Below are 24,403 nucleotides of genomic sequence, written 5' to 3'. Positions count from 1 at the left end.
GCTGAGCTCAGAACCATTGGATTTCCTCAGAACCACCTAAGGCAGTGGTTCTCAACCTTGGCTGCACATTAGAATCACCTGGGAATCTTTTTAAAATCCTGATTTCTGGGCCTCATCCTCTGGAAATTCTGTTTCTTTGTTACTAATGTTGTGGCCCCACCCCATAACAAAGAAACAGAATTTCCGGAGGATGAGGCCCAGAAACCAGGATTTTAAGAAGATCCCCAGGTGATTCTAATGTGCAGCCAAGGTTGAGAACCACTGACCTAAGGATCCCACTTCTGGATAGCTCTCACCACCTGCCTTGAATCATGTTAATTCCACAATAGACTTTGTGGGAGACACAGCTGTGACCCAGACACTAACCCACCCACAGGAGCCATGAGGCACAAAGAACAGTGAGAGCAATCAGATGAAGGAAATCCCACTCCCAACCTGGAAGTCCAGGAGGGCTTCCTGGAACTGGGGGTGGGAAGGTGTCAGGCAGGAACAGAACACAGAAGGGAACCAACCAATTTGCCCAGCTTTTGCACAGCTTTTTCTATCTAAGTGGTCTTTGTCAGGATATTTAATTTCTTTGAGCTTTAGTTTCCTCATCCATAAAAATCGACATACTAGGACTCTAACTCTTCAGTTTGTGAGCATACCTAAAACAGTGCCTGGCACATTGTAGCCATAATCTTACTAATGATTATTCTTCAGGTCAGCTTCCCCAAATGAAGTTATGGATTTAATGCAATCGTGACTCAGATTCTAAACTCAGCCTTTTGCATGAAGCCATTCCCCTCCTCTCTGCTTCATTTTCATCTCCCTCATGGCCATTAGTTCACTCTGTCCTTCATTCAACAAGCTTCTATGGGGCATCTCTCTGTACCAGGCACTGTACCAGGTGCCAGGGACAGAAAAACAGATCAGACACAGTTCCCACTCTCAAGGAGCTCCTAGCCCTGGTCATACCATGCCCACAGTACAATTATTTGTAAACCAATCTGTTGTCCCAACAACTCAGTCCTTAAGGACTGAGAAAACACCTCTCTATCTCTACCGTGTGGCATTCACAGCAGATGCTAACAAATACATCCATTTTAATTGGACTGAATTGAATTGGCTAATGCTTACATATATTATTTCAGCTAATTCTCACTGCGCATGTGTGGGGTAGGGTATTATTATTGTTATCTCCATTTTACAGATGAGGAAACGGAGACTTAACGAGGTAAAGCACATGTGTGTCTTCATAGAAAATCCTAGAAAAATTTTATCACGTGGCCTTTGCACAGATGCCAAATGACCAATAAAGATGTACAAATATCTCAAAGGGCAAACCCCATAAATTGGGTCACAGAAACAGTAGCATAGAACTCAGGAAATGAAAGGAAAAGGCCACCCCAAACCCTCTCCAGAGAACTAGAGGAGAGAAGCAGAAAGAACAGCACGGAGCTTCATGACCTGTCTCTGACCTTTCAGGACAGAATTCCGCTTGGTTCAAGAAGTGCAGAGCAATGTCTTCACCTTTAAGAGATAGTACAGGTAACTAGAGGCTAAGGTAACTAATGTTTTTTGGGTGGTGGCATATGCCAGTGAAATGTAATGGGCTCTTTGTTTCTGAGTGGTTAATACCCATTAATGGTTCTAACCCACTGATGCACTGGGCCAGAAAGAAACTGTTCTGATGCCAACACACATGCTGGGCCATTAATCACCCCTGCAAGACACCGAGTGTCCTGTTTGACTTCTCTGTGTTTTTCCCCTGTATCATCCAGGCCCCGACACATGACCTGCTGTGTTGCAAGCAGGTGCCAGAGACTGAAAGTTCATGGAAAAGAAGAAAAGATGTTCCAGGGAAGGAACTTTTTCCAGACTACCAGGCAATAGCTGAAGCTCTAGGATCCTCTCCCCTTAAAGGAGATGAGAGAAGTGGCCCTGGCCAGTGTCATAGGACCTGAATGGGGGTCCAAGGATGGTGTCTCTTCCTCAAGGGCCCAATATGCAAACGCAAATGCCTAAGGTTGGGGGGCCAGGCACGTAATACATCAGAGTGAAAGAGGTTGGGTGGGGGAGGTAGATAGGGAGTAGTGGGGTCTGTGGCAAATAGCAGAGCACCTGCTCCTCCCGATTTCAACCCATCATCATGCAACTCCGTTGATTGTTGCCATGTGGGGTTGCTGGACCCACATGGCCAGATCTTCCAATTTTTTAAGAGAAGCCAGAATTCTGGATATTTATGAGAAACCTGATTTTTAAATGTTGGCAGTAAATTAAAATTCTTTAAGCACTACAAAACAAGCAAAACCCATCTGCAGACCAGATTTGGCTCATGGGCTGACCCCTTAGGACCTTTGGGCTGCAGAGTAAATGGAAAAGTCATGCCTCTAGGGCAGCGGTTCTCAACCTGTGGGTCGCGAATAATGAAAATACATCCTGCATATCAGATATTTACATTACGATTCAACAGTAGCAAAATTACAGTTATGAAGTAGCAACAAAAATAATTTGATGGTTGGGGGTCACCACAACATGAGGAACTGTATTAAAGGGTCACGGCATTAGGAAGGTTGAGAACCACTGCTCTAGGGGGTGCCAATGTCTAGGGGGATGGAGGAAATTCCCTGGGCAATGGCAGCCAAGTTGCAGGGGATGCTTGAGGGTAATGGAGAACCTGGGAAGCAGAAAGCAAGAGGCAGTAGGAGCAGGACAGGGGCTGGGTAAAGAACAGAGGTTCAATGTCAAGGCCAGCTGAGGCTCTTCTCTCGCTGCTTAGAGCATACAGGCTCACTGAAGGACACCAAAGAGAAATAAGATGACCAGAACTCAGGATGAGATTCCACTGGCAACTCCACCACCATCATAACCTTCTCTCTCTGGACTTCCTTGGAAACCACAGAAATAATGACCTGCAGATGTTGTGTAAACAACCTCAGAATACGTGACTTTGTCCTATACACCAGCCACAGGTCAGCATGATGGCAGCGGGGAACCTCATCCAAACTCACACTAGCAGGGCCATCTGCCACCCCTCAAGCTGCGTCACTGGCTTTCCCAGTCCAGCTCACTTGTCACGGGTGTGCAGTGTCTCCGTCCCTCACGTGGCTCTGCTGTGGGAGGCAGGCTGACCTTTCTTAACCTCCTCCCTTCAGCCCATTGTTGTTTACTGCTGTTTTCTAAGATAAGACACAGGGAGGCTCCAGTCACATTTTTGCCAGCACCTATGGGACCCCACTGGAGGGTCTCTGGAAGGTCTCGGGTCAGATGCAATTGGAGCAGACTGTTCTAAAGTTCCACGAGGTTCCATGAAGGAGAAGCCCAAAACTACTGTTATCCAATCAGACATGCACGCAGCAGACCCCACAGAGCAGTGCGTCCCCATCCATTCATGCCTTATCTTTGGCAAAAGAACCAAGAAGACTCATTCTTGGCCCTCAGGAAGCCTAGAGTCCAACCCTCTATTTTACAGATAAGGAAAGTGAGGTCACATTAGGTAAAGTGACATGGCCAATGTCTGCCATATAGTGGGTAACTCTGAAAGTTTGTGGCACTAGTTTTGTCCAAAAACAATTTAGTTCACTATCGTCCCAATAAGAAAATACTTGAGTAGTAAATGCATTTGAATCAAAGGTCCATTCCCAGCTGTAACAAAATGCAAACATCTCAGAGAGGCCAAGAAACACAGAGCAAAGGTGCATAGCTTTAAGAAAACTACAAATGCTGAGTTCAAAAATGTTAGGAGGTGATTACTTGTTGGCTAGATCATTCTTTATTTTGTCAAAAAGGATCCATTACAGGCTCTCATAAGTCAAGGTGGGAAATTTTTTTCATGTCTAGGTCATTAATGTAGAATGACTGATTGGAGGGCTGCATAAATAACAAGACTTTAAGTATGGTTTATTTCATTTCCTTTTGCTTTAGAAATCAATTACCATTTACTTTAAGAACAGGAAACATACTACCATTCAATAAATAAATACATAAACACATAAATACATACATACACAGTTAAAGGAGAACAAAAATAGAATCAGTTAAGAAGAACCAAAACGTGATGCTTGGGGAGGTGAGGCACGATCCTCTTGTTGGCCAAAACTGAGAGGCAAAGATTGGATCCTCAGTTGTGTCCACGCTCAGCTCTCGTGCTCTCTGGAACAAAGGCACAGACCTACCACCTGCTTCCATTATCACTGTTTGCTCCTCTTACCTCCTGGTGGCTCTGTTGTCAGCCCTCTGATCAGCTCACTTTATACTCATTTCCTTGGATATCTCTCCACTCTTAGGACTTCCACGGTACCCCCACATCAGTAGGTACTATAGACATTCAGTGGGGGACCTCGAATTGAGGGATCATGATATAGACTTGGGCATGCTGGCCATGATGGGTCAGGTGCAAAAAGAAGAGGCAAAGTACAAACGAGACACTCCATGGCCCCTGAGAAGAGAAGTCAGCCTTGTTCCTTTCTCTCCAATTTCTAGCTCAATCCCCAAGAGGCCAGCTCTTCTGCTTCTGTCATAGATGGCCATGAGAGTATATTTCTAAATAAACTATTTTACTTCAGCTATTCAGAGTGGGATTCTGTACCTTGAAACTGAAGAAAACTTGTCTAGAATGTCAGGTCCTAAGCTCTTGTTTGTCCTGGTTTGTCAAACTAATCTCTCACTTTTGACTCAGGCTCCCAGATTCATGGCCCATGAGGAGGCCTGGGATAAGGGCTCTCTGGATGGATGGATAGATGCCCACAGGTGGTCACTGTCCCTCCCCGACCTGGTTCTCAGCCCCCACTGTGGCTCCAAGTGGACTCCCAGCCCAGTTTCTCCAAATTCTGACCAATGTAGTCGCAATAAAAATCAACCAAAAGGTGAATTTTCTTTTCCCAACACTTCAAGTTCACAATGAACTCTGGCTTCCATCCAAGGTATAAGTCAGCCTCTGAATGAGGCCCCAGGGAATGAGATGATAGAATCCTTATGTTGCATTCTTTTTTCCTTCCCAAAGAACAGATGTGCACTTTATCAGATGCCTCTTTATCATCTCAAATCATCTTACTAAATTGAAAACTTTATGGGCGGAATAACTGCCAGGCCCTTCCCACTCGTCTCCCAGCTGCCAACTGCTGCTGTGGGCTCACCCGGCCCTGTGCTCAGTTGGGGGAGTTGAAAAAGTTTGGGATCAACACTTGAGGGTTTCAGCAGCATATCTTTGGGCCCGATTTTGATCTGTGGTGTTCTGCTCAATTTCTGATGCTTATCCCTATCTTATTCTCTCAGGCCAAGCTTCTGGCATGTTATTCTCCCTCATACCCTCTTCCCAGAAGAACCAGGGGTCCGTACCTCAGCACAGAACTGGAATTTTCTGTGAGTTCTAGGCAAAGCCTCTCTGATCCTATTTGTCAGGGTCTCTGAGCTCACATGAACATTGCTGCCTCCCCATGACCCTGCTCTGCCTTCCATCAGGCCCTATGCCCTAGGCTGGCCCCCAACCCCAACCCTGCCTGGATGACAGCTGTCACTTGGGGACTTCTCTCCAGGGGTGAGTTCTGCCCATTGACCACACCTCCTCTGAGAGAGGGCATTTGATCCCAGGTCCCACCCCTCCAGCCTGCCCCATTCCTCCGGTACTCTCAAAGCATGACCACTATCAATCCCATCATTAAAACTCCATCACCTCAATGGCAGAAGAAAAATAGACACTGCTGTATCCTTGGTGCTGAGCACAGAAGTCCCCAGTTAGCATCTGTTACTTGAAGGAAGGAAAGAGGGAAGGAAAGTGACTCCAGTCATGAAGTTGGTGTCAGAGGGCCACAGAGCTGTGGACAGGACACAAGGGAAGAGCGTAGGGCAGTGCACAGTAGGAGTTCAGCATAAGATCAAGTTCTAAACCGTGGGAGCCAAAGCAACATGGTTGGGGCAGGGGTGAAACAAAGTCGTCAGCTGAGGGCCCCTCCAAGGGTCTTTGAAGGGAAGGGCAGAAAGAGCCCTGGAGGGGCGAGCAGGAACGCCGGCACTCCCTCTCTCGCTTGGAAACTGGGAAAAACCTAAGGACCACAGTTCTATCTGGGGATCTGTACAAAGGGCCTGGAAAAGGTAAGCTATTAACCACATGGCCGAAAAATGCCCTTTCCAGACACTCCCTACAGATCTGGGCTTGCCCAGCCCAAGGGCACCATCCCTGAGCATGACCTTTCTTTCGTTGCTGGCACCCACTCCAGGCTGGGGCCTGAGGCATCACACATTCAAACAAAAAGTCCTACCCCTAACTGGCCTCTTGGGACATAGAGGAGCAGGGAAGCAAGGAGGACGCCATACACTTCTGAGGCTCATGGCCCATCCACAATTCACAAGTGTCTGTCTGGCACCATTTATGTGCCCAGCCGATGCTGGAACTAAAGAGGGAGGGCCAAGATCAAATAAGGATAAGTCACAGCTGTTGACAGTCTGGGGGATTCGGCAAGGCACACACTGAACGGTCACCTGAGATAGTAGAGGGCAGGAGGAGGTGCAGCCTCATCAATACATGAAACTCATCCTTGTCTTTTACCATCACCTCTCAAAGGCAGGGGTGGGCAGACCAAGTCTTCACAGCTCAGGGGGACAGGGCTAGTGGTGATATATCATAGAAATATACACTTGAAACCTATACAATTTTATTAACCAACTAGAGGCCCAGTGCATGAATTCATGCACAGGTGGGGTCCCTGGGCCTGGCCAGCAATTGGGGCTGATTGGGGCTGTCTCTCCCAGTCCCAATCAGGGTGGAGCTGGCCGGCCAGGGGGAGGGACCTCAGGAGGATAGCCAGCTGGGGAGGTTGACTGTGGGAGTGCACTGACCACCAGGGGGCAGCTCCTGTGTTGAGTGTCTACCCCCTCGAGGTCAGTGCGCATCATAGCGACCGGTCGACTGGTCATTCGGTGGACCGGTCCTAACAGTCGCTTAGGCTTTTATATATAGATGTCACCCCAATAAATTGAATTTTAAAACAATGTGTCGAGAGCAGAGACATGTTGGTTCTTTTTTAGACCCTCAAATCTTGAAAGGCAGAGCCCAGGACCTGTGTGGGACATGTGGGTATCTCATGGGTATGCATTAGCCTTTTGTGGTTTCATGCAGCCCTCTATTCAGATGGGAACACTGAGACTAAGTGCTGGTAGCCTGTGCCACTCCAAGTCATAACTAGAATAGGAAGAGGAACTCTAGGAGCAGAAAGGGTCTGGCAGAAGGAAGGGGCCTCATCACTCAGAGACGAGGCCCAGAGAAGGGAAGGGAGTTATCCAAACTTATATCTATGACTCTCTCCTGCTAATGTGTTTCGAATTTGGATGCCCACACAGTTGGCCTTATGCAGACGCCCGAAACTGATGGCAAGAGTTTAGGAAATGAGGATTTAGAGCAAGGTTGGTTTCTTAAATAGAGATGGACATGGCCCAGTGGCTCAGAATAGACAAGGCGGGAAACATCAGCTTCCATCAGAGCCAATAAGTAATTAAAACCATTTCCCCTTTCAGAGTCCTCATTACAAAGGTCAAGAAATCAGATCCATTATCCGGATGGCGTAACTGCAGGATGAAATTTCCTCCCCAGGTTTCCAGACATTTGCAAAGATGGGAGTGTTCAACATGGTCTTCTGGACTCTTTAGGGAAGAGACAAACATGCACAAAGTCCCAAACGTCAACCAGGCCTTTCCTCCACATCTGTGTGGCTAGAGGAGAGGTGTCAGAGCTCAGCAGTGGGGCTGTGAGGATCTGCACCATCACTTCGAAGAAGAGAGAGGCGGGGTGGGGGGTGGGGGGGGCGGTGTGCTGCGTGTGTGTCTGTGTGTGTGTCCGGCTAAGTACTTCCTTCACTACACAGCTAATCCGATTAGCAGCTTTAGGAAACTCTGCAATGTTCATTCAAGGGCCCCATTCATAGAACAGCCTGGCCAATGCCTGCCCAGAACGCCTATTCTTCTCACTGCAAGTAAAATGCACACAGAAGGACTTTCTCTCCCCCAAGAATGCACTCTTGTCTCCTTGCCCCCGTACATCCAAAATGCTGCTGCCTCTTCCTCTGGCAGCTCCCATGCAGGGGAACTGACTTGTTCGAAAATTGGGGGAAATTCCAAGCACAAAATGAGGCTGATTTTAACAGCAGTGTCAGTCCAGGCCGCCTCCAAAGCCAGCAGCTGTGCTGAATAAAGAGGTGTCTTGAACACAGCAGTTGTAGGGCCCTGAATGAGTCACTGGCTTTCTCTGGGCCTTCATTTCTTTTTCTGTAGAATGGGGACTTGGAGCAGAGGGCAAAGCTGGAACAGAGGCTGGAAGGGAGGGCGCTCAGGGCTTATACAAAGTGTCACTGTGTTTGCTGGAGGATGAGGAGAGGGAAGGGAGCTGGATATGCAGGCTATGGACAAAGCATGGAGAGCCTTGGGGGTCAGACTAAGGAATATTTCTGGTAAGTGATAGGGGGCCACTGAAGGTTTTTGAGGAGCATGCTTGTATTAGTTGCCTGGGCTGCCAACCTGGGTACAAGGTCTTTGCTCACCCCTTGGTCCAGGGCAAATCCAGCCTACTTTCCAGTGATGGCAAAGGAATGCCTACACGCACCTCTGTTGTTCTCCATTCTTTCTAACTGACAACATAGCAGAAGGTTGGTACAGGGGAGGACACAGCCTGGGAGGTGGGAAACCTGGGTTCTGCTCCTGAGTTCTGGACATTGGGCTCTTCTGGGAAACGAGGCCAACTTGGTCACTTCTAACACAATGGCATTGTTTCATTCTGCAGCCAGGAGAGCAGCTCCAAGTTCACAGGATGAACCAGTAAAGGAGGCCTCTGGGGGCATACTGCATCTCATCCCCCTGCAGGATTCACCTCTGAGCCCCACCAAGACACACAAACAAATAAACAAGGGAACTTAGCAAAGCTTTGAAATGAGATAACCTACACCTAAGAATACATCCTTTCAAACATCTGGAAGTACAAAGTGGGGGTAAAGGTGTGGTTCCTTTTTAATTTATTTATTTTAAATCAAAGCAAATGTTTAAAGATTTATGCACAATATTGTTCACAGTAGTAGTTTCTAATAGGAAGAAAACATTGCAGAAAAATAAAGGAAACGGCCTCCATGCCCATCTTCACGGGATCAGCTTGGTAAACTGTGGCCGAGTTGTGCATTAGACGCAATAGACCCCAATGTTCCTCCCAAGGTGTCCATCAGGTGTGTTAAATGAAAGACGCAGATTACACAAGAGGTGGTGAAAAAAAGCCCTTTTGTATTTTAAAAAGATCTCTATGCACGTGGCCCGAATCTAGGGAGGGAAGGAGTCCAGCAAACAGATAGTGATGGCGATCCCTGGGGCTAGGATAACAGGGGATTGCTACTTTCTACAATTTTGAACTGGGCTTTTTTTTTTTTTTTTAAAGCCCAACTGGCAGTATTAGTTTAATCAGCAAAAATAATAAAAATATTCCCATTCTGAAAATAAAATAACTATCTAGATAGATGCAAAGTACTTTTGGCCCTCGGAGAAAAATAATCAGGATAAAAATGACCTTATCAGAAAAACACACTGGGGGAAAAAACTCTCTTCTCTCTCTCTCTCTCTCTCTCTCTCTCTCTCTCTCTCTCTCTCTCATCAGTATAGATATATAGATATATAGATATATAGATATATAGATATATAGATATATAGATATCAAGCTTAGGAAGGAAGAAACACCAGGTAGGTACATGTTTCAGAGGCCTCTGGCCCAAGCCCCCAATATTCCCATTCTTCACTTTAAACCTTCCCAGGTCAGTAGTCTTTCTGCAAATACAACAACTACGACGACGACGACGACGACGATGAAGGAGAAGGAGAAGGAGAAGGAGAAGGAGAAGGAGAAGGAGAAGGAGAAGGAGAAGGAGGAAGAGGAAGAGGAGGAGGAGGTGGAGGAGGAAGAGGAAGAGGAGGAGGAGGAGGAGAAGGAGGAGGAGCAGAAAGAGGAAGAAGAGGAGGAGGTGGAGGAGAAAGGGAACTGATATTATTGAGCATTTATTAAGTGCCAGACACCATACTAAGCATTTCACACATATTCTTTCCTTTTGTCCTCAGAACATTACTATTCTCATTTGACAAATGAAGAAACTAAGGCCCAGCTCAAGGATTCAAACCCAGGCAGTCAGACCCAATAGCCCATGACTGTGGCCAGTGCTTTAACCACCCTTCTGGAAGCAAAGCCCTGCTGAAGCTCTTCACCTCTTAGGCCCCTGGGAGATGGTTCTGTCTACCTGCTCCTTCTCCCTTCTCAGCCAATGTTGGCCAGTACCTTCTAGGTGCAGGGAGCTTTGGGGATCCAAAGCTTAATAAGACATAGACTCTGCCCTCTCTCAGCTCATGGGGGAGAAGAAAAGAGAAGACAGGCTCTCAAGTTCTTAGACCACAAGGTTGATCATGTTGGCATTGGGCTAGTGCAGCGATTTTCAACCAGTGTGCTGCAAGAATTTTAAAACTTGCAATGCCTGACTACTTAGTCAGGGGCACTGCCCTCTTTTCCTTCAGATTGTCAAATTAAAAAAAAATGACAATAGCCATCCAGTGTGAAAGAATGAAAATTATACCAATCTTTTTGTTGGATCAACACAAAATATAATAAAACTTTTGGTGTGTCGCAGACTTTGAGTGATTAGTTTATGTGTGCCATGAGATGAAAAAAGGTGAAAACCACTAGGGCATTGCCATGAAGGAGGTGAAGGCAGGGTTGCTAGGCTTCCCTTTACTGCAGCATCCCCAGGCAACCTTCTGGACAGCTGGGAATGCAGCTGGCATGGGGGCTAGCCACTCCAGGCCCCTCTCTGAGGTATCTCACATTGGCCAAGCCTGGCCCCTACGCTGTCCCGTGGCAGGTTCCCCAGGAACAGCATAAGGGTAATAGGGGCAACCCTGAGCATCCCATAAGGGTAAGGTTGATAGGGACAACCCTGAGCATTCCATAAGGGTAAGGTTGATAGGGGCAACCCTGAGCATTCCATGATGGTGATGGATGTCAACTGACTGCTGTGCTAGCCCTGGGAGTGAGGCAGGTCCCCAAGCCAGAAAGACCAAGACTCAAGAGGCCTCATTGGATCCTACATGGTCACCCCTCCTGCTTTCCAAATCAATATGTACCCATGCAGAGTGTAAACTGGTACAACCACTTTGGAAATCTATTGGACAGTAGCTACCCAAGCTTAACTGGGTATGCAGCATCTTCGACCCAGCAATTCTGCTCCTGGTTCTATGCCCAATAAAAGTGAGGGCTTGTGTTCACCAAAAGACACATACAGAAATGCCAGCAGCAGCTTTATTTATCATAGCCGAAAACTGAACTGTCCAAATGTCTGTGAACAGAAGAACAAATACACTAGGGTACTTCCATACAACAGACTACCGCACGACAATGAAAGAGAACCAACTACTGCTTTACTCAACCATGTGGGGGAATGTCGCAGCATAAGCTGAGTGAAAAAGAAACACAAAACTACACATACCACATGATTCCTTTACGCAGGTAAAAAGAATCTGCAGTTCAGAGGTCAGACTGTGGGAAGGGCAGCAATGGAAGGGGTCATAAGGAGTTCAGGAAATGTTCCATACCTTGGTCTGGGTGGTGGTTACATGGACGTATGTAAAAGCTCATTACATTGTACTAGAGGCCCGCTGCACAAAAATTCGTGCAAGAGTAGGCCTTCCTTCCCCTGGCTGCCGGCACCGGCTTCCCTCCAGCACGTGGGACCCAGGCTTCCTCCTCCAGCCGCCCGCAGGCACCCAGGACCCGGGCTGGCTTCCCTCGGGCTGCCCACAGGCACCCGGGACCAGGGCTAGCTTCCCTCTGGCCCGGCTTCATCAGAAAGGACATTTAGAATGACATCCAGAAGACGTCTGGTCTAAATAGCATATTACCCTTTTATTATTATAGATGTTTGGGATATATGAATTTCACTATTTTTAAGAAATGCAAAAAAAGTTTAAAATAATTTAAACCACACAAAGATTACAATCGTGTCAACCTCTCTAGACCTCCAGGTAAGAAGCTGGGTAAGACTATGCTAGTGGGAGTGGTAGAATTATGAAACGATGCTTCCTTCCGTTAGAGCTCAATTAAGGTTGTGTATGTTGCTGAAAAAAATAAAGTTTCTAATACTGTATGTACACTTAAGATTTGTTAAGAGAGCAAATCTCATGTTGTGCTCTTACTACAATAATTTCTAAAAGCCTTGAGCAAAAAGGAAAAGAGGGTGGCAGGAAAGAGTCTCAGGGGGTCTTGGGTAGCAGAGACAGTGTAGCATCAGGCACACATGAGTTTTGTCACCAAATAAGCCATCGTCAGCCACACCAGCCCATCAGCCCCACAGTTCAGCCCCTCAGACTGCTTCTGGGAAGGTGATTCCACAGACCTGGGGTATCTGAGCAAAATGGGCTAAAAGGTGGGGAGCACTCAAAAGATCTGTCCCATTCCTATTCACTCTGAGATGGAGGCAAGGAGGGAGAGTGGAAGACAGAAATCCAAGTCCGAAGCCCACCCATGTTTCCTGGCCCCAGGGAACTTCCGCCTGGGTTGTCAGCCAAATGTCAGCCATGGGCAAACATTGCCAGTGCTAATCATGAGCATCACACATGCCTTAAATGCATCCCATCCAGAATCCTCTCCAGTTGGGAGTGACGGACCCCAAGGCCCGAGTCCTGAGAACCTACACTGAGCTCAAGTCTGAACCCACTAAGTCAAGTCTGAACAGGCAGGTGAGATTTTCTTAGCAGGATCAGCACACTTGGTGGCTCCAGCTCCACAGCCTTGGTTCTCCACAGACAAGTGGGCACTGGCCTGACAGGTCAAACACTGATGACGTGTGACCCACATCTACCCCTGGTGAGTCCCTGACCCCTCCTTCTGGGGCAGGTCAAGTCAGGGCAGGGCGACGACACAGGACTTACCTGTTCGATGTCCCGTTTTCTCCACTGACTGTTTGATCCAGTCTTGGGTCTTGTCAATCTGAAATAACTTCAGGTCTTCTTCATCTAGAGCAATGTCTCCCCAAAAGACAGCTGAAAGAAAAAAACATAAGTGGGTCAATTTAACCTGGAGGTCAAGAAATGGATTTACTAATGTCCCAGAAGGCATTGGGTGTTGGATAGCAAACCCTAGAAAAGACAGTCCAGCCAATCCAATTTTATCCTGACACAGGGCTGGTAGAGAAGAAGGAAAGACAAATAATAATTCTGTGCATTAAAGCCACAGGGCTGGGGCCAACTGTCATAAAGACCACAGGCCTAGGTCTGTAAGGTAATTTGAAAGGTCACCTGTCTTTCTCTAGCTGTAGGAAAAACCACCACAGTAAGGACAGCTGTTTCTCTCTTCTTCAGAGTCCCCAGGATATACATGACAAATCATAATGTGATAAATAACACTATTGTTCACAATATTTGCTGTCCTTCCCTGGGGGAAGGTTATACTTCCCTGCCCGCTGATGTCAGGATGAGCCTCTTTACCTGCTGACTAATTAAGCACGGGAGGAAGCTTGGAGAGCTAGTACCTGATTCTCCGTGTCCTCTTTTCCCTTTTCTAGAAGACAAGCCATGTTCCAGATGGGGGTGACTCTATCATTCTGGGTTCTGGAGTAAAGATCATGTGGAGCAGTGGGAGGGCTAATATGTAGCATGAATGAGAAATATAAAAACTTAAAAAAAATCTTTATTGTTGAAAGTATTATATACACTGAGAGGCCAGATTATTATGACCGCCCCATCAGTACAATGAAGTGAATTAGTTATGCAAATAATAATAATAATAAAACCTTGAGAGTATTTGCTTAGGAAGTTTTCAATATTCAGTATCACTTGGAGTGCGGGAAACGAGTTAAGTCGGCTCGCGTGAATTGCGCGTACTCCGCGGGAGCCGTCTTTAACTCGGTTCATATAGATTTGCGGTGGAGTGCGGGAAACGTGTAAACTCGGGCCGATTGTAACTGCGTATTACCAAATATTTGTTTGTAATCCACCCTTTTGGTGGATGGAACAAAACCAAAAGACAGAGCCATCTTATATTTTGGCGGGAAATTCACCCGCACTCCAAGTGGTATTTTTGGAAGTGTCAATGAAGTACTGATGGGGTGGTCATAATAATCTGGCCGGTCATAATAATCTTGCCACTCAGCGTACATCCCCCTTTTCCTGATAAAAACCTTTATCTCTATATACAAAAGCCTAAGCAACCAGAACGCCGGAACGGCCAGTCGCTATGATGAGCACTGACCACCAGGGGGAAGACGCTCAATGCAGGAGCTGCCCCCTGGTGGTCAGTGCGCTCCCACAGCCAACCTCCCGTGGCTGACCAACCTCCCGTGGTCCCTCCCCCTGTCCAGCAGGCCCCGGCCAGCAGCTGGTGTCCAGTAGGAAGGCCCCAGCTGGAAGCCAGAAGGCCCCTAGGGACCCCACCTGTGCACCGGGCCTCTAGTCCTATCTAATAAAAGAGAAACATGGTAATTAGCCGTACCTTCGCTACCCTTCCCATTGGCTAATCAGGGCGATATGCAAATTAACTGCCAGCCAAGATGGCGGCCGGCAGCCAGGCAGCTGGAAGCGAACATGAGGCTTGCTTGCTTCAGTGACGGAGGACTCCAACGTTCCCCGCCTGCCGCTGCCGGCCTCTGAGCTTGCAGTTTGAAACATTGTTACAAATATAGAAGCTAAACAAAACCCCAGAAACCTGCTTTCAGCTAGCCAGGCTTCAGCCAGCAGGACCGCAACATTGTTTCAATTATAGAACCCAAACAAACCAGATACCTGCTTTCAGCAGCCGAGGCCTAAGAGCTGGAGCCAAGCCTCAGAGCTAAAGCTGGCCCAGAATTAAAAAAAAAAGAAAAAAAGGAGCGGTTGGGAGCTTCAGTCACCCGCCAGCCTGAAAACAGCCCTCAGCCCCTCACCCAGAATGGCCAGGTACCCCAGTGGGGACCCCCACCCTGAAGGGTGTGTGACCAGCTGCAAACAGCCATCATCCCCTCATCTAGGCTGGCCAGGCACCCCAGTGGCGACCCTCACCCTGATCCAGGACACCCTTCAGGGCAAACCAACCGGCCCCCACCCGTGCACCAGGCCTCTATCCTATATAGTAAAAGGGTAATATGCCTCCTGGCACCGGGATCAGCATGACAGGGGGCAGCACCCAAACCCCCTGATTGCCCTGCGGCTCTGTGTGTGACAGGGGGCGGGGCCATAACCTCCCTATCCGCCCTGCTCTGTTTGTGACAGGGGAAGGCGCCCCAACCCCCTGATCAGCCCTGCTCTGTGCCTGATAGGGGGGAGCTCCCCAACCCCCTGATCGCCCTGCGGCTCTGTGTGTGACGGGGTAGAGCGCCCCAACCCCCCACCCCCACGGGCCCTGCTCTGTGTGTGACGGGGTAGAGCCATAACCTCCCCATTGGCCCTGCCCTGAGTGTGACAGGGTGCGGCGCCCCAACCCCCTAATCCGCCCTGCTCTGTGCGTGACAGGGGGGAGCTCCCCAACCCCCTGATGGGCCCTGCTCTGTGCGTGACAGGGGGGAGCTCCCCAACCCCCTGATCGACCCTGCTCTGTGCGTGACAGGGGGTAGTGCCCCAACCCCCTGATTGGCCCTGCTCTGTGCGTGACGGGGGTGGCGCTGCAACCTCCCCATCGACCCTGCCTTGAGTATGACAGGGGGCGGTGCCCCAACCCCCCAATCGGCCCTACCCTGAGCGTGACTGAGGGTGGCATCGCAACCTCCCGATCCACCCTGCTCTGTGCATGACAGGGGATGGCGCCCCAACTCCCCAATCGGCCCTGCTCTGAGCCTGACCAGGGGCTGCACCTAGGGATTGGGCGTGCCCTCTGCCACCCGGGAGCAGGCCTAAGCCAGCAGGTCGTTATCTTCCGAGGGGTCCCAGACTGCGAGAGGGCACAGGCCGGGCTGAGGGACCCCTCCTCCCCCCCGAGTGCACAAATTTTTGTGCACCGGGCCTCTAGTTTATTATAAGCATCTGAGAATTGAGGCTATTTGTTACTGGAGCATAACCTCTTCATCCTGACTAATATAGAAATTGCTATCAAAAGTGGCATACTACTGTAACAAAAATGCATCGTCTTTGGGCAATCCGGGGGGTGTCAAGGAAACTGTTACTACAGGCTGGAAGGAAGTGACCTATATTATGCAGTGATGAAGTAGTTGGCAATACTATTGCCTGCATTAGCTTGGAAGGCAGATGGTGAGCTAAATGAGCTTATGGCTTTAAGTGAAGACACTGGAAGTCAGAATGTTAATTTCATGCTTTGGTTGCCATTAGCTGTGTTTGACATGATACTACAAGAAAGATATGGGATTTTTGTTTGTGGGGGGGTTGTTTTATTTTGCATTATATCTCTAAAAAATATATTTTTTAAAACATTTAAATTTTTATTAATTTCAGAGAGGAAAGGAGAGGGAGAGAGAGAGAAAAACATCAATGATGAGAGAATCATTGATCGGCTGCCTCCTGCACGCCCCCTACTGGGGATCGAGCCTGCAACCCAGGCATGTGCCCTGACTGGAATCGAACCGTGACCTCCTGGTTCATAGGTTGATGCTCACCCACTGAGCCACACAGCTGGGCTAAAAATATTTTTTATTGAATTTTTTTTTTATAAAGAGGAAGGGAGAGGGCTCACTCCAAAACCAACAGAGACCTGGATTTATCCCATGGGAGTGACCTCCAGCAGGTATTCATCTCACCTCATCCCACCTCCACCATTTGGGCCATTTCCTGATTTTCACTTCGACACTTACAACTTGGGCTTGCGGGTGCTTTATTTTTTTCAATCAGCTTTGCGCTTACGGGTCTGATCACAAATGTTGCATGGAAGAGCTGCTTCCGGAACGCGAATGGCCCAATTAAAGGAATATGGAACCACAGGCATTGCCTGTCCTGGGGAAAAGGGAGCTTGGATGGCGTGTGTGACAGCAGGCCAGCGACTTTTCCCTTTGGTGGCCCTTTCTTCATGCGTTCAATGAGACAGCTGCAGTGTTTTTCAAGCATGGTCCAAAACCACTGAATTAGAGTGTCTAAGGAGGCCGCTGATATGAAGATCCCCAGGCCTCAACTCAGATTTATGAAATCAGAATCTCTGGGGACAGGGCCCAGAAATAGGCATGTTCAATTCATGCCCCGCCCCCTGGCCAGGCAACTCATCCACACTGAAGTTTGGAGATCAGTGGAGCCCATGGCCTCTGAGGTCTCTGCAGCTCTAACGTTTGATTTCCCCACAATTTCCATGAGTGATGTGCAGAGTACCCACCCAGGGCCTGCTGCTTGTCCACCCCAATAACAAGCCACTCAGGAAGGACCTCGCTAATGTTCCAGGAGATAGTCACCTAGAGATAAGCCGAGATTATTGGAGGAACTAAATATGGAATATTTGAACCACTGAAATTCCTCTCAGGAAACAGGCTGAGGTGGGGTGGAGGGGCCAGAGGCCGGGCGAGTTACAGGGAAATCCTACCCAGAGACACATTTAGTTCACTTCAAGTTTCCAGCAGAGGGATTTAACAGGTTTAAAGCAGTTTTCTGTGAATCTTTGTCAAGGGAGTGTATGTACAAACAAACAGGGAGGGGTTTTTTTTGTTTTGTTTTTTAGTAAAAAGTTAATCGGCTTAAAGTGTGCAACTAAATAAGCAAAGCTTACATTAAAGTGACCCGCAGAGAAAGGACCCCATGGAAAGAAAGTTCTAGGAAATACAATATGGCCTCTATGTTCTTTTGTAGTTTCACGCCATAAATATTCATGGGGTGGTGTTAATGGGGTCCACAGCTCCATGCAACCACAATAGTTTTTTTGTTTATTCTCAGGACCATGAACTTTGAAACCATGAACCTAAATTTTCAGAACTCTGCATTCAGGCGCGTTTGCAGAGCAGGAGGGGAGAGGTTCAGGCTGGCGGAGGACAGGGGAGAGGAAATGGGTGAGATGTGAATCATGCCTCTTGGATCTTTCAGTTGAGATTAAAGAGTAGAATCTGTTTAGTATGGGAGGCCTTCTGTCTCCAAGGTCTCCAGCTGCTCCAGCGGGGAAATGGCCTTCACAGGATAGATAGCGTGGTTACTCAAGCATAGGGCAGATTGGAGTGGGGAGCTGGAAATATTTTAATTGGATCAAACAGATTTGTTGCGTGTTTTACCTTGAAGACTTAAAAAATAAACTAATTTGAATCATGAGATTTCTAAGATGGATAGAATTTAAAAGTCATCTAAGCAATGTTCTTATTTTTCATATGAGGAAATTCAGGTCCAAGAAAGCTAAGAGACTTGCTCAAAATATTACACCAAGAAGCCATGTCTGCTTACTCTAAACCAGTGTTCTTCCCCTACAGCAGGGATGGTAATTATGAACAACCATGTGCCCCCCTTACCCCTGTCCCCCAGGGCAGATATTTCTAATGGATCATGGCCCTTCTCTCCTATGAACCTGGACACAACCTTCAAATCCATCTCAACACAGTGCTACTGAGCACCAGCACAAATTGATATGAATGGCAAACGTGTTGGGAACTATCTGCCATCTATGCCCTACACCATGCTGGCAACATCCATAACACATTGCCCATTTGTTCCATCTAAGGATTTTGTACTCAAAACCACTTACCGTCTGAACTTGGGTCCAAGAGTCCACACCAGCAACACAGAGGACCTGAAAAACTATAGCTCAATCAGGACCTAGGAGAGCGCCACACACAGAGGGGTATGACATTGCAACTCAGCTCTGAAAACCTATTCCACCTCAGGAAAACCCCCAGCCCTGACTTCCACCTTGGCTGGCATCATTCTATTTTACAGGTGACCCAAGAAGGTCTGTCTGGTGGCCACCTTGCTCAAGGCAGATATGGCCTCCCAACTTGACTCTTCATCTATATCACAATATTGTTGCACCAACACATTTCAGAGCATGTCACAGCTTGGCTTCCAAACAGGACTTCCTTGGCTTAAGAAACACCTACTCAGCTAATTTCACAGAAAAAAAAAAAAAGGTTACCCACCAGATTGGCATGAGCAATAGGCCATATTTGCAAGACTATTTAAGTTTTATAGCTCCAAATAGGTTTCATCTCATGTGCCAACCCCACTCACGTGGTGATGTTTCTGTGAGCACTTCTTGGACCCATAAGAAAGAAAGCCATGATCAATAGCCATGTCTGCTATTGGCACGGAGGAGTGACATCACAGGTGCCACACATTGGCCATTTACTAATGTATGTTGTAAAGATACTAAAAATTTTTCATCCGTGTAAATGAATATATGTGGCAAGGCCTATGCTATGATTAAAGTTATTCTTTTTATACTTACTCTCCACCCTCTCTGTTCCACTCTGCCCAGGAAGGCTGAGCCTGCGACTGCATCCTCTACTTCCCTCTGGCTTCTGCTTGCAGTCTCTGGAGGAGACTGGCAGGCCAGAGGGAAGAGGAGAAAGCGAGGCAGGCAGTTCTTCCCTGCTCTGGTGCTGTGTCTCCAGCACTGCCCTCCGGAAAGGTTCCAGCTTCTGTGACACTGCTCCCTCCCCTGTCCTTTCAGCCACAGGGGTAGCTCGCTGGTCCAGTCTGTTCCCATAACCCTGCCTCTGTGAGTAGTCCCTTCCTTAAGGTTTCTTCATCTGAAACATCTGGGGTAAAGTCTGTTTCCTGCTGGGACCCTGGCTCCAACAGCCATTCTAAGAAAATTCTTCCATTATTTTCATAGCTAAATAGAAAGATGGGATTCAGACGGGTAAAGCGAATGGCTACTTTGGCCTAAGATGACACTTTTCACTGCTTAATTCCAGCAGAATATGACTCATTGCTCTCTCACACCTGCTGCATTCCCGCGGCCTGAGCTCACATGGCCTCGGCTCAGTAATGGGGAGAAGGGTACAGTTTGGGTCCTAAAGGCCAGAAGCTTCTTGGGCTCTAATTTTGCACCTTATATGCCTGGTTCCAGGCCCAGGCACAGCTCATAAGCCCTAAGATCTCCACTGTGGAATGACCTCCCATTGGGCCGTCAGTTAGCAGCGCAATTCTGTGTGACTCATTCTGAAGACGAAGGCCCACTGGAGACCCTAAGCCGTGCAGAAAGTGGAAAGACACAGCAGGTGGAGAGCAAAGGGGACCTGGGATCTACCTCCAGCCAGGCCAGCTGCTCTCCACATGACCTTGGATAAGAAACTGCCCCTCCTAGGCCCTCAGGGTTCTCACAGGAAACATAAAAAACTTACTCCCAAGGGTTTTTCCAGCTCTAACATTCTACAAGATTTTACTCTAAGATCTTACTTTGGGTATCTCGTTAACGTTCAGCTAATGATAATGGGCCTATCGCCATTACGCTAAATTTTCTTCGCAAAGATACAGCAAGTTTAGTCCACTCTGGTAGAGATTGCAGACTGCCCAGCAATACCTTTCTGCCCTTCTTCCAAAATAACAGGACCTCTAATTTCCAGTTCCAGGCCTTCCAGAAGAAAGATTTCCCAGAATTCCACATAGCTATCTGTGCCATGTGACTGAGTCCTGGCCAATAAGATGAAAGCTGAAGTGACAAATGGCATTTCCTGGGAAACAACTTCTCACATACTCTTTGCCCCCTTTTCTTTTCCATGCCTTCCATGCAAAGACGGTGTTTGTGATGGTTTAAGCTCTGATTACCATCTTGGACCATGAAGGTCTCAACCTTGGGTCCCTGAAGGAGATTGGATCTTCTGGAGTGGAACTACCTTATTGGGCCTCCATTGCAGACCTCCAGACCGATGTGAGGAAGAAACTTCTAGCTTTTCTAAGCCAATGTTCCAGCTATTGCCTCTCAGCTCTAAATCTACTCTCCTTAGCCATGCTTTGCAATGCTGGAGCTGGACCCTAGAAACATTTCTCCTTTGCTCTGTCAGTAGAGGGCACTAGAGAGAGGGTACTGTAAGAGGAAGGGGCTTTTCTTATTGGTTCTGCTGGTCTCATCTTTCTTATCCTATGGAGTGGCTGCCAGCAATGTTCAGGAAACTCGCTGGCGCCCACCCTTCAAAGTTTTGCCAATAGTCCAATGGGCAATTCCTGGCTCATCAGCCTTTTCCTGCAGCATCTCTGCGAACTTCTCCAACCTCCAGTGGGTCACAGCCATGCCTTCTCCTGTGAAGTTAGAATTTCAGCCCACTTTGGGGGCGAGGGGTGGGGAAGGTGGCTCTCCCACGTTTATTCCTTCCCTAGTAGTTGCTCCCTACAGCTGCTATTTCTGTTGTCTTTAGAGTTCGCCTACCTCCTTTAGTAATCAATCCCTTTTTGCTAGTTAATAACCCTTTATATTAAAATTTTAAATTACTGGTGTGGTTTCAGTCTCCCAACTGGACTCTAAAGGGCACAGTCCATTAGCTTGCGTCCGTTACTAGCAATTTAAGCTCAGCTTAACTGGCGCAGCCATGCAATGGTCTCCTTGGAAAAGTGAATAGTATGGTACTAAAGAAGCTTTGTCCTTTTTCAAAATCTCTCCAAAATGCATTTGTGACAAAATGACACACATGACAGGTAAAAAGTTGAAGTCCTTAATATTTGAGAGTTCCCTATAGAAATTTTAACAAATGAACATCTAATTAGAAAACAAAAGAGCATGAATAGAAAGGGCAGGAGGACAGCACATAACAGGAAATGAACACATCAAAAGAATTGCAAATGGTCAAAACGTATTTTTTAAAGTTTAAAACCATCTGAAAAAGACATACAATTACAATATAAATGTGAATTAAAGAAATAGCAAAATATTTCTCTCTTCTTAAACCAACTAAGACTTTTTTGCTTTTTAAAAATTTGATTTTATTTTTCCCATCACCATTTATCCCTTCTATACCCTCTTCCACCTCCACCCCGCCTCCCCGGCCCCACAATCACCACACTGTTGTTCATGTCCATGAGTTCTCTCTCTCTCTCTCCCTCCCTCTCTCTCTTTTTTGCTCAGTCCCTCCATCCCCCCAACACCCCTCCCACCACCAGAGCTGTCTGCCTCCTCTCTATCTATGAGTCTGTCTCCAACCAGCAAAGACTTTTAAAACTAGAATACAAAATGTCAACCTTAATGGGAGTGCAAAAGAATAAAAAAATATTTAAAGGGAACTTTAAAAAGAAGAATCAAAAGTCCTAAAAGCATCTCTACTTTTGACCCAGCAATTCTGTGTGTAGGTGACCTCCTAGTTCATAGGTCAACGGTAGAAAATTTTTCTAAATAAATAATTTAAAATACATAAAAATCTAGCAATAAGAATGACTTCAGCACCACTGTTTATAAAAGCAAAAGAATAAGATGGGGGGGGGCGGAATATGTCCAACAATAGGGGATTGATTAAATAAATTATGGTGCCTCTATAGAATGGTGTACAAAACCATTTTACTAATATTGATGTTATATATGTACATTTATTACATAAGCATCTTTATTGTCATAGAAAGAGGTCCATAGTACTAAGAGAAAGGAATACAAGCAGGTTCAAAGTGGTATATACGGCATTTTTAAAAATAGAAACATGCATAACAAAATGTTAACAATTATTCCAGGCAATGGAATTACTAGAAATTTTTACTCTTGCTCTCTACCAGTATATTTTCTAACTGTTCTCCACTGGGTGTGTCTTAGCTGTGTAGTTGAAAAAAAAATTATGTTAAAAAAATAATCTCCCTTTTCTGCCCATCTCAAGGGCACCCCAATGCTTCCTGAGTATGTCTTAATGAACTAACTCATTCATGTTTCAAAGATGACTTTGCGACGCAGCTCAGCCCAGGATCTCTCTCCCATCTTCCCTTCCCTTCTGTTCTCAAGGCCATAGCCCAAGTCTGGTCCTCATGCTCCCAGGCCTAGAACTCCTGGTGGTCTTCCTACTTCCTGCCTCTACAAATCCTAAGCATCATAGGTCTTCATATGACAGTCCTCTGCTCAAAAACCATCAATATTTCTTAAGGGATGGTTCCAATATGCAGTTTATCAAGCCTCTTTAAAAAAAATGTTTTATTGATTTCAGAGAGAGGAAGGGGGGGGGAGGGGGGGGAGAGAGAGAGAGATATTAATGATGAGAGAGAATCTTGATTGGCTGCCTCCTGCATGGCCCCTCCTAGGGATCGAGCCTACAACCCAGACATGTGGTCTGACTGGGAATTGAAAGGTGACCTCCTAGTTCATGGGTTGACGCTCAAGCACTGGCTACACTGGCCTGTACCAAGCCTCTTTCTTTTTTTTCTTTTTTTTAAAAAAATATATTTTTATTGATTTCAGAGAGGAAGGGAGAGGGAGAGAGAATCATTGATCGGCTGCCTCCAGCATGCCACACACTGGGGATTGAGCCCCCAACCCAGGCATGTGCCCTGATGGGGAATCAAACCATGACTTCCTGGTTCATAGGTCAATGCTCAACCGGGCCCAAGCCTCTTTCAATCATGTCAATACTACTCTGCAGAGTAAACCACGGTAAACTTCCAGCTCCAGACACATCACAACTAGTCCTGCTGCCTCACTTTGACTCACACTGTTTCTTCTACCTGAAATGCCTTCCCCTGCATCCCACCTTCTCCACATCCCATCCATTCTTCCAGGACAAGCTCAGGGTTTACCAGCCTCCTCACCAGGAAGCCTTCCTTGATTGCCTTACAGTGATTGCTACCTTTTCTGAATCCCTATGTGATCTCATTTTTTCACTTGACAAATAGTAGTTGAGCACCCACCATGTGCCAGGTACTGTGCTGGTGACTGGGAAACCAAATGAGTCTAGTTCCTTCCCCTTGGAGCTCGTTATCTAATGTGGTGACAGACATTGAGCAAGGAATCACACCAGAGTCTGAACCCAGGTATGGACTGTAAAAAAATGCCAGTCAGGGAGACAGACACGATGAGAGATTTAAGAGAAGGGACATGATTAAAATCAGGGCTCGGGCAGGCCTCAGGGGGAAAGGACATGAAAGCCAAGTCCTGGAGGATGAGCTGGAGGTGACCAGGGGGACAGTCCAGAGGCCTTTCCAGGCAGGGGGGTGAACCTGTGGGAGATGGAGCGTGGCGGTTAAGGGGAGGAGGCTGGATGAATAGGAGGGACAGGAGCAATGGGAAGTTATTAATGGGTCCTAAGCAGGTTGGATTTTGCAAACATGATCAGAAGTTAGTCTCAAAATGATCACTCTGCCTGCAACATAGAAAACAGGAGGCAAGAGGAGTCAGGCACTGTTGTAGTAGCCCAAGTAAGAGCTAATGGGGGCCCGGCTGGTGTGGCTCAGTGGTTGAGCGTCAACCCATGAACCAAGAGGTCACTGGTTCGATTTCCAGTCAGGACACATGCTGGATTGTGGGCTCGATCCTCAGTAGGGGGCATGCAGGAGGCAGCAGATGGATATTTCTATCTCTCCCTTCTTCTCTCTCTAAAAATCATAAAAAACATATTAAAGAGCTGGTAGGGACTTA

General features: G+C 47.2%; 1 protein-coding gene across 1 annotated transcript in view; it reads right to left on the bottom strand.

Moving 5' to 3' along the window:
- The window catches only part of TLL2 (tolloid like 2), a 94,717-nt gene that overhangs the window by 64,080 nt on the left and 6,234 nt on the right, over window positions 1-24,403 (bottom strand). Inside the window, exon 2 of the mRNA XM_006089989.3 lies at window positions 12,916-13,026. Coding sequence (XP_006090051.1) covers window positions 12,916-13,026 — 111 coding nt within the window. The remainder of the gene's footprint in view (window positions 1-12,915; window positions 13,027-24,403) is intronic.

This window comes from Myotis lucifugus, unplaced genomic scaffold, assembly GCF_000147115.1.
Source record: "Myotis lucifugus unplaced genomic scaffold, Myoluc2.0 scaffold_66, whole genome shotgun sequence".
NCBI lineage: Eukaryota > Metazoa > Chordata > Mammalia > Chiroptera > Vespertilionidae > Myotis > Myotis lucifugus.
The sequence above is the reverse complement of the archived record's forward strand: the minus strand, read 5'-3'. Positions and strand labels throughout refer to the sequence as shown.